Source organism: Quercus lobata, chromosome 5 (genome assembly GCF_001633185.2).
Source record: "Quercus lobata isolate SW786 chromosome 5, ValleyOak3.0 Primary Assembly, whole genome shotgun sequence".
In the NCBI taxonomy this organism is placed as follows: domain Eukaryota; kingdom Viridiplantae; phylum Streptophyta; class Magnoliopsida; order Fagales; family Fagaceae; genus Quercus; species Quercus lobata.
The window spans coordinates 72,128,551-72,145,811 of record NC_044908.1 but is presented as its reverse complement, the minus strand read 5'-3'; the positions used below and the strand labels follow the sequence as shown (position 1 = coordinate 72,145,811).

Genomic DNA, 17,261 nt, shown 5'->3' with positions numbered 1-17,261 from the left:
ACGTCACAAGAGTTAAACAAGCCCCAAAGCGTGCAGTAGAGTCAAACAAACCTAAAGGAAATGACAAATGCATGAACACCAGAACAACAATCAACTTATATGGGAGTGGAGGACGCACACAAGGCTCAGGCACCACCTACTTGTACCTAGCCAATATAGGGGAGGTGGGCTATGGGTAAGAGATAAGAAAGGGTGTGGTCTGGCGGTAGGGAGAAAAAGGAGCCTATTTTGGGGTTCCTGCTCAAGCTCTTTTGGGAGAAATGTCTTGCTAGGATTACATCCCACCCAAAAGAGGCAAACATGAGCTAGAATCGCTAGGTGCATGCTATAGAGGTTAGTAAGAGAGAAACCTAGCCCTTATCCGAATAGGAGTGCCAAGGGAAGTAAAAAAAAAAAACAAAAAAACTTTCGTTTAGGAATGAAGCGTGGTGTGGCCAACACAAGGTAGTGGTGGTGGTTGGGTAGCTAGTAGACCAGTGGGCAGTTTTGGAAGGACACCTATAATAGGCCAAAAGTAGTTGAAGGGTAAAAATGGTAAACTTTGTCATAGCAGGCAGTATAAAAAGCCATAGATGTGCATAGTAAACAATAACACGGAACAATAGAGAGGGATAGGGAACACCAACGGAAAAGAAAGAAAACAAGAAAAACAAGTAAAGAAACAAAGAAAACATGAAAACTAAGAGTAAGGAAAAAAATATGAGTGATAGGATTAAAAGCATGCACCAATAGGCCACTCACTTCTCTCCCTCTCAATAGCTCACTCTCTAGTAAGTCAAGAATCTGAGATCAAGTCACTTAGGCCCATTTTCCATAGTGAGTAATCTCTACAGTAGGATCTCCCTCTGAGGTTACCCATATTAGAGGTTGGTTCCTTTCTTGGACTTGAATCTACTAAAGGGTCAAGCACAATCCTTCAGCAGACTGATTTTATTTTCTTTTGCCATGGTTGATTAAAAGCTAGCATGACTTCTTTTTACTATTAATCTATTCTTGTTGTAATCATATTATCATACTTCTCCTTTGTGGAACTGTTAAAGTATTATTGTTGTCAGCAGGGATATTTTAGTTAAAGTATTTTAGCTATCCTATTGTATTGTGTTTTTCATATTATAATGTTTTGTAACAGTATTTCCTACCATGGGCACACGACATGCTCAAGATTCCTTCTAGGGCTTTAACTTGCGCACAAGCTAGCCTAAGGTGTGTTTCAGTTAGGCTAGTACCGACTCTCCTCCCTAGAATCATAGGGCCGTAGTACGGTAGGATCGATCCAGCCCATGACACAAAAAAGCCCACCACAATGTCTAAGAGTGATTGAAACATGACGGCATATTCTTAAACAACATGACAACAATAAATCCTAAAGATTTCACTTTTGGACATAGTTTTGCCACATGGCTAATAGTCTAATATTATAGAATCTCTTATAATATTTGGACTTTATAATTACTCCAGGAGTATATAAGTATTCCATAGACATTTTATAAAAAGTATCTAGACTTAACATTCAAAAACTAACAATCTATTGTCTAGTGATTCTAAAATTATCCGATGTAGTTTTCCTTGGCTTATTGAGGCCAACAAATGGTAATCACACAGTTATTATTAGGTAAAACTTTCTAACAATTTCATTGGATATGAAGGCTAAACACAGAATTCTCCTTACTAAGATTTAGAGGTTGTAAAGCTGTGATTTCCAACTATCTTGTATTGGCTTTAATTCTCTACCAAATTTGATTGTAATTTCTTTAATCATTTTTCCTATATGTATGTATGTGGGTTTATTTGTAAGGGATGCGTGTGAGAGATCAGTGAAGAATCAAGCTTCAAAAGATGAATCAATAGAATTCACGAGTAGCTCGCGAGAAGCAACCCACGAAAAGGCCATGTGTGAAGTAAATGACTGGAAGTTGAAGAGTCGTGCCAGGTTGACAAGTTCACGAGAAGAGCCACCTCACGAAGTACCCGTGAAAGTTTCTATTTGGCAAAAAGTTGTGTTGCTTTACCAAATTCTTTACCCACACTATAAATACCCTCATTACCTACAAATTGTAAAGAGTTATTTTGAGAGAGAAAACCGTAGCAAATACGTTTGAGAGTTAGAGATTGTTATACCCACAATCATCTACACATTTCCTTGTGGTTTTCGTCAACTCTTACCTCTCCATCTCTAGATCCTTGAGAGGTTGTTAGCTCAAACACTTACTACACCCATTCTAAGTGTCAATTGAGACTTCGGTGCTGTTGGGAAGTATTGGAAGGAGCCATTCATTGGCGGGTGCAATCGGGCTAAATTACGGGATCTGGAAAGCTAGAGAAGACAAAACTCCGAGAAGTATGTTGGTAGCAGGAGCTTGGAGGGCTCAAGTATATGGGGTATATTAGGATTGGAGGGTTTTTTGTTATTTGTGTACTCCAACTTTATTTCCTAGTGGATCGATTTTGACTTGGAGGGTCGTGGAGAGGCTTTTCGCCGAGTTCTTCGGTTTCCTCTTCGATAACATGTCTTGGTATTATCTTGTGTTTGCATCTCTCTTCCCTACTCTTTAAGCTTTCATTTTATTGTTGATGATGGATGAATATGGCATAGGGTAGCTTTATTGGTTCATTGCGCTTATTTACTCTTGTTCCACACTTACCTTAAGTTAGAGTACAAACAATCTAGCCATAATTTTTAATTGGGGGTCTAAACAAGCTCTTGGGTTTTAGCACAAATCCAAGCTTTCAGAGGTATCAAGCACTTAACTATGAAAATATATAGCACTATCCCATTACTGCAAAATTGAAAATGGAAAATAGTTTCTTTGGACTACCTTGTAGACCCAGAGATTGAAGACACTAATAATGAGTTGCATAAAACACTAGAATTCATACACAAAAGACATTGATAGGGACTAAAACTTCATAATTAGCAATATTGTAAAGGAAAATAAAAATATTCTTACGATCGCATAGAGATTTTTATTTATAAAAAATATTTCAAGTTTTATTTTTATACCTCCAAACTTTTCACAATATTAACTAGAGGTATTTTACACAGACAACCCCCCAAATTTCTGTTGAGAAAATAATATGCATTAGGAAATCTTACATAGTCACCCTCCAAATTTCTTCCAATATAACATAATGAACTCAATTTTATTGCAAAAAGATTACAAAATATAGTATCTTGTTTGAAAGTACTATATTTTGGTGAAGATGGCAGACGTGAGAGCACAACGTTTGATCAATGGACGGCAATCATATTATTCATAACCAAAAAATATGCCATATTTACTGTAAAATGTGATAAATTTATATATTTTAGCTGCAGACAGCCATTTGGGTTATTCTAAAATTCCCTGACCAAGAATTAGTTTAATTTACTTGTTTGAAGGCTATAGCTACATCTATGTGTGAAAGCCAGAAAGAAAATGAAATACAACATAAACGCCAGTGTGTTACTTACATTAGTACATAGATAATAACCCTATGAGTTTGGATACAGGAAATGAAACCAACAATATATATCAACTGCGGCCAATGGCAGCTTCAGGATTTTTTTTCAAGGTAATCATTAAGAAACTTAAATTATATAATCAATCAATCAATATATATATAAAAGCAGAGACCACATGTGGGAGTGCATAAGGTTCTACCAAGTGACACATGTTATACAAAGAGAATTAAAATGTTTTCAAGTGCCACATTAGAGATAAGAACAAATTAAATATTAACTTTTTGTTTCATTTGGTTTAGTGTTTCAAGATTTTTCATCCCTCACACATATACACAAAACTCTTTGCATTTTAATTCACCATTTTCGCTTCTTACACTTCTACCCCTATATATACATACATACATACACATAGGCCAAAAACGATGTCATTTATCTTCAATCTTTCGACAACACCTACCTAGTTCTAACATTGTTGTTTCATCTAATCCTAATCGGTATGAGTTGGCTACAGTCAAGGAAGGGAAGCTTGAATTTTATATTGAGTGACAACGGCAATTACAATTTTGATGTTAAGGTAAAATGTTGTGGATTTGTGGGTTTTGTAAATGACATGATTGAATGTGGGTGTTAGGGATGTATATTTTGTTTTAGAATTAAGGAGAAAGAAAAAGACACATTCTATATATATCAACTTTTATTCTATAATATTTCTCCAAAGTTGTAATTTATATTATTATATATATTTCTCATTCATTCAATTGAATAATTATAATAGATATGTGTGTGCAATTTATAATTGTTACTTTTTATGTTAAACTTATTACTAATAAAGTTCTATAACAATTATGTTAAAATACATGTACAACGTATTCTAAAATCATCTTATTTAAGATATTATAACGTTATCCATGCATCGCACGGGAAACTTACTAGTATTTAATAAAAAAGATAGTTATATCTCATTATTGATGCTACAAGCTATATCTCTTTCAAACTAAAATTTTCTTGGATTTTTCTTTTTGTTTGTAAAGGCCCAATATATTGTTAAAATGACCAAAATTTGACTACAAACTTAGTTGTAGCTTTAGACTATAACTTTCACTAAACAAATTAACATGACTACATATTTTGAAAATTTAGTTGTTGAATTGTATGTTTTTTATGTTCTTAAAAGACACGTCAAGTTTCATGTCAATCAGATGTTATTTACTATTTGATCCATAAACTTATTTTTTGCGTATAATTTTAGATTACAAAAACTCGAAAATTAAACATTTGATTAATGACATAAGTTATTTATCTTTAATCTTTTTGAAGTTTTGCAAGCATGGAGGATATAAGAAAAAAAATGTAATCTAATTGTAGAATTGTTAAAATTCATATCTAATAAAACAATATTGAGTGGAGTTGTAGCTTTAATCTACAACCAAGTTTGTTGCTATACTTTGTCCAAAGTTTAATTATATTGGACCTAAAAAAATTTAGGGTGGTCACACATTTTTTTTTTTTAAGGTAAAAAAATCATAAAATTTTTAAATTTTATATATAATAATGATTTTTTTTTTCCAGGTCAGGTGGTCTTCTGACCACCCTGACTCTAACTAGGAGCTGCCAGTGACTGCGGCAACAAAATTGAAGTTTTTTAATGTTCTCTTTGATCTTGTTGTATGTAAGATTTCTGAAACGAATCCTTTGTGATAGCATGGTACATTTATCCATAGAAGCTGACACATATAAATCGAAGTCCTATGTTGTATTACATATGATGCCACTAAATTTTATTGTGGCTGATCGAACATTTCCTTCATATGTGTCTGCCTGTTGGTTTCCTCCAAACGAATGCTAAATTCTCAATGCAACCATGGCCCAGATGCATAGATTCAGCTACTCGAAAGAATGGAACAATTCAAGTAGAAGCTGGAACATTTCTATGCCTAAACATGAATTAATATGCCAAGCAAAGTCATACAAACACCAGGTAAATCACGCCCAATGAATGGTGACACAAAATCTTAAGAGACTGAAAACAAATTGACGTAAACTACCACACAATATCTACATTTCTTCCACCTTTCAAATCTCCTAGGGTACTTCGCAACAGAATTTAGAGATGATTGTTGAGACGACTTTTTCTTCAAGAGGTCACCTTTGAAGCCATGCATCGCCAGTTAACATGAGGCTTCATGAGCATCCTCTTCCAGAAATTAGATGGACTAGAGCAGGAATTTTCATAGAAAGAACCAAAATCCCAATCCTCAGTTGAAGATGAAAGCGACACTAGTGCAACCACTATAGACCTCATGCTTGGCCTTAGTTGAGGATCCTCTTGAGTACAAGCATTGGCAAGCTCAACCAGCTGCAGCCGAATCAGCCATAAAATCTTTTTAGAAATAATATTTTTTATTTATTTATTTATTTTTGACAAATGTCTTTGAGCTATAAGACTCTTGGTAGAAATAAGTCTATAATTTGCATGTTTATTGTGAGTGAGAAATCACCTTACACACAGAGTCAAATGGGTAATCATCACCAAGTCTAGGGTCCACAAGTTTATGAAGATATTCTCCTGGATTAGGCCGGCTAAGCACATTTTTAAACTGCATCATATCATTAGATACAATTTGGGTAAATTCTCATATAAGCAATTGTTGAACTACATTCAAATAGTAAGCAGAGGAAGGGCAGAGAAAACAACCAAAGCAACAAGTCCCACTGCCTCCATGCCCGATATTAGTTCAAAGAGGACAACTCCAAAAGCATATACATCTATCTTCGGGGAAATCTTACCATATTGAGTATATCTGCACACAAAATGTTGCATTCAGTTTAACTGTTTTTGTATAATAAAACTCGGAAAGATCCTTGAGTTCACAATTAGTTTTCCTGTCAGTGGTGTCCTGGTAGGCACCAAATGTCATGTTCACAATTTAGGCTCATCCAAAATGTAAAGAATTGTGTGTATAGATCCTGCTCCTTATTCTTTGTATGGTCCATATAATGAAGGACAAAGCAATCCTTGCAACTAAACACTGATGAGAAAAAGCTACCTACCATGTCTTGAACATTAGCAATAAAAGTTCAAGAACGAAAGTAAATAAAATTTGAAAGATAACTCAAACATGGATATGTAATACAAATTTTGCCACTTTATAATGTGCAAATGAACAATTTCTGCTTCAAGAGTAAACAAATAAATGAAATGAAAAATTGAAAAAAAAAATTAGGAAATTCTTACTCTGGAGACATGTATCCAAATGTACCCGCAAGACTTGAGTTCAGCGAAGCAGTTCCATATTCAGTCAATTTTGTTAGCCCAAAATCTGCTACCTGTTACCAAAAAAAGTTTAGAATAATGATGGTGATGTCAGTGCTACTACGTCAAAACAAGCATACCTTTCCCCGGAAGTTCTTGTCTATTAGTATATTTGCTGATTTAATATCACGGTGGATGTAGACTGGAACGGTATACTCATGGATGTATTCAAGTCCTCTTGCAGAATCCAATGCAATGTTCACTCTAGTAGACCACGGCAATGGATCCCTTCCTGAAAATCAAAGATACAATAATGCAGTCATGAACATACATTGATAGAAATGAGATGTTCAGTAAGCAGATGCATTATCATTCTCACGTGAGCTGTGCAGATGTTGACTTAAGTCGCCTTTCTCTATATACTCATAAACTAGGAATAAGGAGCCTTCAACGCAAAATCCTATTAAGCGAACCTGCATGAAGTTTAACATAGAACGAAAGAGTCACCTTAAGATAATTGAACGATGCAACTGTTAGTTGGGCAAAATAGGCAACTTGATATTAGCTAAGCACTCACAGAAAGCAAATACTGGTTTCACAAAATGTTCTAATAGTTATGTATATACCAAAATCTGAAGCCAGCATTTCTCCCGAGCAAAGTGTCATGTCAAAGAGCGTTATGGCAAAGAGCTAAGAAAATTGTATAAGCCTCTAATAACCAATGAAGTTCAAATAATAAAGTAAGCCAAATACTTATGCTTGCATATACATTTACTTAGAATATTAATCATCAGTAACTAGTTACAACATGATTGGAAAGGTGCAGAATCCATCAGCTAGAAGATTCTGACTTGAGTTTTCTAATGTACAATCTGCTTCTAGTCTCTAACCAAGTTGGCATGATGCCTCAGCCATCAATCGGATTTATTTTGAATTTGAAATCTACCAAAAGAAATTGAAGTAGTGAATAAAATTACAGGGAAAGAATATTACCAGGTTCAAGTGATGAACATTGTTTAAAACCTTCAGTTCAGAAAGAAATTCTTTAGATGCTTGCATATCCATCTTCTTAATTGCAGCTTTCTGCATGATAGTAGGACGAAAGAGTCTGTTAGAATAAATTTTAAATGCTTAAATTTATTATTTCCTAACAGCTTAACCTTTGGAATAAGTGGTAGTTTATCATGGTATTAGAGTAAATGTGAAAAAATTACATGGTTTTTGAATTCTCAAAGAGGACTGCTAGTGCTACGACATACAACGGTTTGAATTTATATGATTAGATCCTAAAGTTCTGACAGTTTGGATGTCTACTCCAAAAATGCCAAGAGATTTTATGTGACTTCAGAGATGACGGTGGACCTTTTGCTCTTACTATGGTGCTTTCAAGCCAATAAGGCTCATGTTACATCATGGTTGGAATGTATATAGGACTCAGATTCTGAAGTATGACAGCAAGACAACAATGTAAGATTCAACAAACCTCTCCTCGTAATTCTGCATGGTAAACAGATCCAAAGCCACCCTGCCCAATCTTATTATTTAGGCTGAAGTCATCAGTAGCTATTGCAAGCTCTTCATATGAGAACTCAACAGATTTGTCCATAGTAATACCTGTGAGCCCTGACGAAGGAGCACCAGTAAAAGAAACCGATTCTTAAGCTTTCTTTTGGAATTGTGTACAAAAGCTATGTCATTGCAAGAAAAAACTCATTATATGTGATTATAAATTTTGGCAAAATGTGAGAGAAACATGACCTTGCAAGTGATGCATATGGTACACCCTTTTGCAATTTTTATGTGTTTTCCTATTGGAACCTTACAAATAGTTTGACCCAATAACAGATGAGTTAGCAAGGCTGTCAAATGATGTTACTAAACTAGCTCTAATCGTAGCCACAAAGAGTAGCTTCACCATTTCTAACCAATATTGCCGCCAATAAGTCCTAGGCTAGAGGTGATAGCCAAGAAACAAGAAAGCAATAAAGCAAAACGCACCGAGGGAGAGTCACCTATATTTGTTGTTTGGCTCTGTTTTTGAAGGCAATAGAGGTCAATATCTTGAAGCATGCCTTATTATCAGGCTTTATTAGAAACACAATTGTGGGTTGGATGCATATGGTAAATGGGGTGTATGTTTCATGCATGGAGGCAATACCCAAGACTATGCTTCAACACATCCAATGTGCTATTAAATGAAGGTGTAAACTTTCTTCATTGAAAATTTCTTTATGGGTCTTATGATACTGCTCAAGAAGTATCTATTCATCCAAATTCACATTTCTCATAATTTGAGATATAAAATATATGCGATAAATGAAAATCAAAGCATGGAAAAATATGCAGAGAAAAGGCATTTCCCAAAAATAAGTTTTGCAACTCATAACAATTAACTCTTTATCATTATTCATATAGAAATGAGTGGCACTTACCAAATGATCATTTCAAATTTAAATGTCTCTCTTCAATAAATAAAATCGATAAGATGGTTCACCAAAGCATAAGTATTACCATTTCTACGTTGAAGATACTGGCGTCGGGATAGGGGAGTTGATGCCACCACAACATTCCCCGCATACAGACAAAATGCCAAAAAAATAGAAGCTCCAGCAACTGCTACTATAGGCCTGCAAGCAATGGCTCCACTAAAATACCTTCTTAAAATGCTACCGCAATGTAAGCTTGAAATATTGGAATAATAGTTACTTGATTAAATTCACCATTTCTATCAACTTAAAATTTTTGATTTAATGGTAGTTTATCATCATATTACACTAACTGATTCTGAAATGAAATCCTGTATCTAGCTTAAACTTTTGAAATAAGTGGTACTTTATTTTAAATAACACTAAAGCTCATCTTGGCATATAACTTTTGGCCCCATACAGCAAAAGGGAGAACAGATAAGAAACACTGAAGAAATTTTCGTGAGAAGACTCAACCACGTGCTGCAAAAGAGGGGGTAAATGGAAAATTTTATGTAATTGTTAGTCAACTTGAAGAAGTTTTTGAAGCATAAAGCAAGAATATTGTTAGAGTCATATTTTCTATGTAATTTGTTAATTTTTTGACAAAACGCACTTTACTTGTAACTATTCACAGATCTGTGAATTGCGCGTGATAATATTATTGTTTTAGTTATTATTTATTAATAGTTGGATTTTCATTATTTTTTAAGTTAATAAACCATATATATACTTTTTCTTAAACCTTTATATCCACACACACACATACTTTTTATTTATTTAATGTGAATTTTTATATATATAAACACTATATATTTCACTTTTTTCTATACATAAAACAATAGACTACTACTCCAAAATGATAGTGACTAATTAGTTTTATCATTTTTTTCATGATCTCATTTGTAACGTTTCTTACTGATAATTCTCTCTTTACCAGTGGGTTGATAGGACTCGAACGTTGATCTTTGGGCTATTTCCTGCAATACAAAGGACACAGAATCAGAGGGGACCGGCCAAAGATCCTCCGATGATCAAGTCAGTTATTTCGAACTCTCTGTAACGAAGAAATGATCTCTCAAAAGTAAAAGTGTCTGAATCCCTTTACCTTTCATCGAAGGAGCCTTATATAGTATGTGTGTGGAACGGTTTATCTGTTTACGAACCGTTCCCAATGTTGAGGAATCCAGCGAATTGGGAGTAACTTCCATAACCGCTATGGAAGTTACCTAGGTCGGACGGGCCGATGAACTCGTCCATCCTTAATTATGGATGGACGACACCTCCAGGATGATCTCGTCCATTTTTAGTGGAAGATGGACGAGATCATCTTGGAAGGCTTAACGTTCATAAATAATAAATAAATTTCACAAGGTATTGCTCGTCCATGTATGGACGAGGTTCGCCAGTACTCTCGCAATTTTCACCGCCTATTGTAGCTTCTTACGATGGACGAGACACGTGGACGAGTTATGGACTTGGGATTATTTATGACACCATCACTTACTATTATCGTATATTTACTGACTGATGATTTACATAATAGAAACGTTAAATGAGAGGTAGCATCGTTCATTAGATTTTCAAAAGTAGGAGTGAATGAATATATATATATATATATATATATTAAATCAAGTTATAAGAAATCTTGAAAAAAGGATTTTAAAATTTTCTAATTTTATTTCTTATGTAATTGCTATATTTAGTGCAATATCCTCATTAATTCTTTTTTTTTTTTTTTTTAATTTAGTGTTTCTAAATTGACATTTTTTTTTGTATTCTATTTTCCCTTTGATGCATTGGGTGTGAGAATGAATGTGTCCCTAACATTCCTTCACTTTATGAGGACAATTTTATTAATTGAATTTAAGTAAAATGTTTATATGTTTAATTTTTTAAAATAATGAATAATAATATGTCAAAGATAAAACAATATTTTAATCTCACTAAGTTGAAGGTAGTATTCTATTCAATTATTTTGCCAAATTTTTGTATTGAAGTTATAGATTCTATCTTTGGATAGACATTTGTGTTAGATGATTTATATATATAATCTATTGTTCAAATTAAGAATTCTCTATCATATGTTACTCTTTAAAGATATTATTAGCTATATAGATGGTACTTTTGGTTTATGAGACAAGATCAATAAAATGATATTTTTATATAATAATATCTAGATGATATTGCAATGTCATGATGGATAAGTTGGTCTTATTTTACTATATAATCTACGTAATCATGTGTTTTATAAATTTGAAGAGTTATATATTGCGGAATTTATTCATATGTTCATATGATGAAAAAAAAATTGTTTTTTCATTTTATTTTATTTTATATTTCCACTTTATGATATATGATTTATTGATTGTGAGAAAGAAAAAGATGTTGATCTATGTTTTGGAGAAAAATATACTTATAAGAGTTGATTCGCATACATATTTATAGTATACATTGCTATAAGTTAATATAATAGTTCTCACACTATAAAATAAAAGATAACTTTTTTATTGCATTGTGTTTTCATACATATCTTACTATATATAATATCTGACTACAAAATAATGAAATATATTATGTTACACTACAAAAAACTTCTAATTTAAAACATGATTTCAAATAATACATATTGACTTAAAAAAAAAAAAAATACTACAACAACAACAACAACAATAATAGAGCATATGGAGGACGTGGTTGAATTTAAATGCTAATAAAATAATATGAGAACAAAAAAAGTAAAAATAAAATATATAACAATAAACACCAAATTAATTATTTCTAATGAATACCAAATTATCCAAATCATGCTATGTAATATAATAATATTACATTCTTATATGCTATCTTCAATTATTTATAATGCAATATGATAAAATTTAACAATAAAAGTGAACCAAAAAAAAAAAAAAACTTAAAACACAATTAAATTGCATCAACCTAAAGTAGAGTTCTAAAAAAAAAAATTATCAACCTAGAGCAGAGATGTAAAAAAAAAAATTAAAAAAAAAATCACCAAAAATTGAGAGAGAAAGAGAGAGAAATAAAATTTTTGTGAGGAAAAATTATGCATATAATGGAAGAGAGAGTGTCAAATTTATACTAAAAGGATGATAATAAGAAGAAAAAAAATAAAGGAAGATAAAGGGAAAGATGAAGAGTGAAATTAAAATAAAGAGTAGTGGAAAGATGAAAATGTAAAGGGAATGAGAAAGGTTGGAGAAAGTATAAATGTTAAAAAAATGAGTACAATTTTATTTATTTTAATTTAAATAAAATATTATATGTTTAATTTTTTAAAATAAAAAATAAGATAAAATATAAATAATTTAATTATATGGAGGATGTGGCTGAGTTTAAATATTGAATAAAAGAAGATGAGAAGAAAAAGAAAGTAAAAATAAAATATATAATAATAAACACCAATTACCCAAATCATATTATGTAATAGAATAATATATATATTATATTATATTCTTATATATTATCTTTGCCTTTTTTAATAACACAATACAAAACTAAATCGCATCAACCCAAAGTAGAGTTATAACGAACACAAAAATAACTTAAAACAGAGATGCTAGAAAAAAAAAATACTCCAAAAAATATTGAGAGAGAGAGAGAGAGAGAGAAAACCTTTTTGTGAGGGAAAAGTATGTAAAGGATGGAAGAGATAATGACAAATTTATAATAAGATAGTGTGAATATGAAGAGCCAAAATAAAGGAAGATGAAGGGAAAGATTAATAGCGATATTAAGGTTGAGGGTAGTGGGGAGATGAAAAAGTAAGAGAGTGAAAGATGAAGAGACAAAATAAAGAAAGATGAAGGAAAAAATGAATAGTGATATTAAGGTTGAGGGTAGTGGGGAGATGAAAAGGTAAGGGAATGAGAAATGTTGGAGAAAGTGTAATTATTAAAAAAAAAAGTAAATGTTAAAAAACAATTATGACGTGAATGTTGATGTGGCTCAACTAGAGCGTAGTAACAATAAATACTATGTTTCAATTTTTAGATGTATATAGATTTGTTAGGGTCATATTATCTATGTAATTGGTTAGTTCTTTGACAAAACGTTATTTATTTGTAATTAGGTAGATCTAAATTGGGTGTAATGTATTAAGAAATATGTTGTTCAAACATATTAAGTGGTTTCATCAAAGACATGAAAAATTGATCCAAGAAACAAGTAAAGAAAAACTGATTCATTAAGTCTCGACAGAAGCTCAATAGATACTACTATTAAGGATTAATGAAGAAGCTCGACACAAGCTCAATCTATTGAGATTTACAATTTCAGAATTTTCAGATCTGAAATTCGGCCTATGAAAACTTGTTAGATTAGGGTTTCTTTTCTCACAACCCATATATAAGGCTTATTTTAAAAGTCATCAAGTACGGAAATAGAGACTTAGAACTCATATACTTTGTGTGAAGCTACTGCATTTGTGTGCCTTAGGATTTTGTAACCAGATGCTTCCTGATATTCATTGTTTATGAAGTTAAGAACTTTGCAGCCAACAATAATCATTCAAGTTGTTGGAGTTAGTCACGTGCTAAGATCCGTGCAAAGGAGTTAGTCACAGATTAGAGATTTGTGCAATAAAGGAAAGAAGACTACTACAAAATCAAGTCCAATTGGGTATTGGAGCGAAGGTTTGACTGTAGATTGGTATCTTGGGATAGGCCAGAGTAGTGGTAAGATTCCTCATATTTGTAATTGCTTGATTATTGATTAGTGAATTTTTGGGAGTGATGATCTTAAATTCACCCAGTGGGGTTTTTACCTTGTGAGAGGTTTTCCCCATTTGTCAACAAATCACTGTGTCAATTTAATTTCTGCTACATTTAGTTTATTTGGAGATTTGTTGGTGCCTCCACAATTTGCATGTAATTTGACCTAATTAATCAACTTGGGTAATTGAATTAATTAACCGGGGTCTATCTATCTTAACCTAGCATAATTAGGTAGATCTAAGTTGGGTTTAATATATCAAGAAGTATGTTGTTCAAACATATCAAGTGGTATCATTAAAGATATCAAGGTTGATCCAAGAAATAGAGATTTGTGCAATAAAGGAAAGAAGACCATTACAAGATTAGCTCCAATTGGGTATTGGAGCGAAAGTTTAACTGTAGGTTGGTATTTTGGGATAGACCAGGGTAGTGGTAAGATTACTTATACTTGTAAGTACTTGATTATTGATTAGTAAATTTTTGGGAATGAGACCTTATTCACCCAGTGGGGTTTTTGCCTTGCGAGAGGTTTTCCCCATTTGTCAACAAATTATCGTGTTAATTTAATTTCCGCTGCATTTAGTTTATTTGGTGATTTGTTAGTGCCTCCACGATTTGTATGTAATTTGACCTAATTAATCAACCTGGGTAATTGAATTAATTAACCGGGGTCAATCTATCTTAACCTAACATAATTGGGTAGATTTAAATTGGGTTTAATATATCAAGAAGTATGTTGTTCAAACATATCAACTGATATCATTAAAGACGTGAAGGTTGATCCAAGAAATATGTGAAGAAAAACTGTTTCATTAAGTCTCAACAGCAGCTCGACAAATGTTGCTATCGAAGTTTAATGGAGAAGCTTGATACAAGCTCGATTTATCGAGATCTATGATTTTAGAATCTCTAGATTTGAAATTTGGCTCATGATGACTTGGATGATTAGAGTTTCTTTTCTCATAACCCTAGTCATAGATAAGACTTATTTTAAAAGTCATCATACACGAAAACAGAGACCTATAACTCATATACTCTGTGTGAAGTTATTGTGTTTATACGCCTTAAGGTTTTGTAACCAAGTGCTTCCTAATCTTTATTGTTGATGAAGTGAAGAACTTTGTAGCCAATGACAATCATTCAAGTTGCTAGAGTCAGTCACATACTAGGACCTGTGCAAAGGACTTAGTCACAGATTGGAGACTTGTGCAACAAAAGAAATAAGACTACTACAATATCAAGTTCAATCTGGTATTGAAGTGAAGGTTCAATTGTAAGTTGGTATTTTGGGATAGGCCAGAGTAGTGGTAAGATTCCTCATACTCATAACCGCTTAATTATTGATTAGTGGATTATTGGAAGTGGTAACTTTAAATTCACTCGGTGGGATTTTTTCTTTGCAAGAGGTTTTTTCCATTTGTCAACAAATTACCGTGTTTATTTAATTTCTGTTGTATTTAGTTTATTTGGTGATTTGTTAGTGCCTCCACGATTTGCATGTAATTTGACCTAATTAATCAACTTGAGTAACTAAATTAATTAACTGAGACCAATCTATTTTAACCCAACAAATATAACATTTATTTCAATATGAGAGCATGTCTATATGGCATTGGCATGACTTACTTTAGTGGTGGAAATGTTCGATTTTGATCTGCAAAATAAAAATGAAGCCAAATTAAACTTTAGAACCATGCAGACGTGAGATACTTTGAGGAGCAAAACCATATTGCTAATAATAAATGATACACAAATGGAGTAGACATCTCAGAGAAGAAAACGCCACCACCTGTTCTGCAAGAGAGAAGAGAGGAGGGGAGGAGAAAAAAAAAATTGTAATGTAATTATTAGTCAACTTGAAGTGTTTGAAGCATAAAGCAATAATATAACATTCATTTCAAACTGAGAGCTTGTCTATATGGTTTGACTTACCGTGGTGGCGGTAGCAGAAATTTTCTACTTTGATCTGCAAAATAAAAGTAAAGCCAAAAAACTTTAGAATGACTGCTAGCAATGCTTCTACTATGCAGTCATGATGTGCTTTGAAGAGCAAAACCATGTTTTTACTGATAAAGGATACAAAAGTAGAGTAGATATTAAAACCTTGAATTTAAATTCTACTGCATAACAAGGTAACTCAGTAACAATATCAACAAATAAATGCACTTTTAGCTGAAAACTTAATAGCTTTTTGTTGAAAATTTTTTACTAAAAATATTATAGATAAAAACTAAAAATTAAATAAAATAAGCTAATTATTATTATTATTATTTGGTTAAAAGGAACAAGCAATAAAAGAGACAAGGGTGAGTTTAGCATTAGTTTTAATCTTTAATTTTTAGCTTTTAATTTTTACGTGCATCTTTTTATTTTATTTTTTTCTTTATGTCTTTAAGTCTTTTGAAAATACAGATATACTTTAACATATTTTTATTAAAACTACTCTAGAAAAAATTAGATAAGTTATTCCTATATGAACACTAAGAAATAGAGCCCAGGATTAACTTGGGGAAATAAAGAGTCCAAAGATAAAAAAGGAAGAACACAATCAAAGGGAAGGGAGTAATACAAAAGGGGATCCACTTGGCAACAACCCATCCTTGCAAGAGAGTCCACTGCCTTGTTAGCCACCCTGTAGCAGTGCTGAAGCTTGAAATTACTGAACAAAAGGGCGTCCCTGCATTCATTAATAATGAGGGAGATTAGTCTTAAAAAAAAAAAAAAAAAAAAAAAAGGAGAGAAAGAACTTTAAAAAAATCCCTTCAAAATTAGGGTCAAGACTCCTCCAAATACACGAAAGAAAAATCTTTATATATCTCTCATAGCTGCCGTTCCCCCCCCCCCCCCCCCCAAAAAGAAAAAATCCTTACACCGCCAATTCTGCTTTGTATATCGCTCAAATCCGCCCCTGTTCCTTTTCATCCAATCAACTCCAGTTGATCCAATCCGCAACAAAGGGCGACTGGTGTCCAGTGAATACAGCCTCCTCCTCCTCCTCCGCTGGGCTTCTTTGGCATCTCTCATCTTTGTGTTTGTGTTATTTTATTTTACACCCAGCTTCTTCTTTTTCTGTTTTCTTTATACTCAAAAGTGTCTAATGGTTTCAACTTGCTTACATACTAAGCTAACATTATTCTATTTTAATTTCTATTCCAAATATGATAAGAGTATATTTACATCAGCTTCCGCATAAATTTTTCTAGTTTGCACGTCTAAAATCTATTTTTTATATTTTACACATTTATTTTTATAAAATATCTACATCAATTTATTTATTCTATACATTTTTTTATTTAAATAATATTTTTCTCACATTTTTTTTTATTGTTCACAACAATCCATAGCCCACCAACTTTAACCCACAC

The 17,261-nt window shown here is 32.5% G+C and overlaps 1 protein-coding gene across 1 annotated transcript; it reads right to left on the bottom strand.

The window, feature by feature from the left end:
• Nucleotides 1-5,191: 5,191 nt before the first annotated feature.
• LOC115989252 (chitin elicitor receptor kinase 1-like) lies at nt 5,192-16,920 on the bottom strand. Its single transcript, XM_031112922.1, has 14 exons — nt 16,767-16,920; nt 16,466-16,573; nt 15,829-15,862; nt 15,686-15,690; nt 15,523-15,550; nt 9,207-9,322; nt 8,179-8,318; nt 7,689-7,778; nt 7,075-7,168; nt 6,836-6,987; nt 6,678-6,769; nt 6,138-6,243; nt 5,941-6,039; nt 5,192-5,798 (listed from the first exon to the last, which is right to left on the bottom strand). The coding sequence occupies exons 1-14, from the start codon at nt 16,918-16,920 to the stop codon at nt 5,577-5,579; spliced, it is 1,440 nt and encodes a 479-aa protein (XP_030968782.1). The 3' UTR covers nt 5,192-5,576.
• Nucleotides 16,921-17,261: the final 341 nt, after the last annotated feature.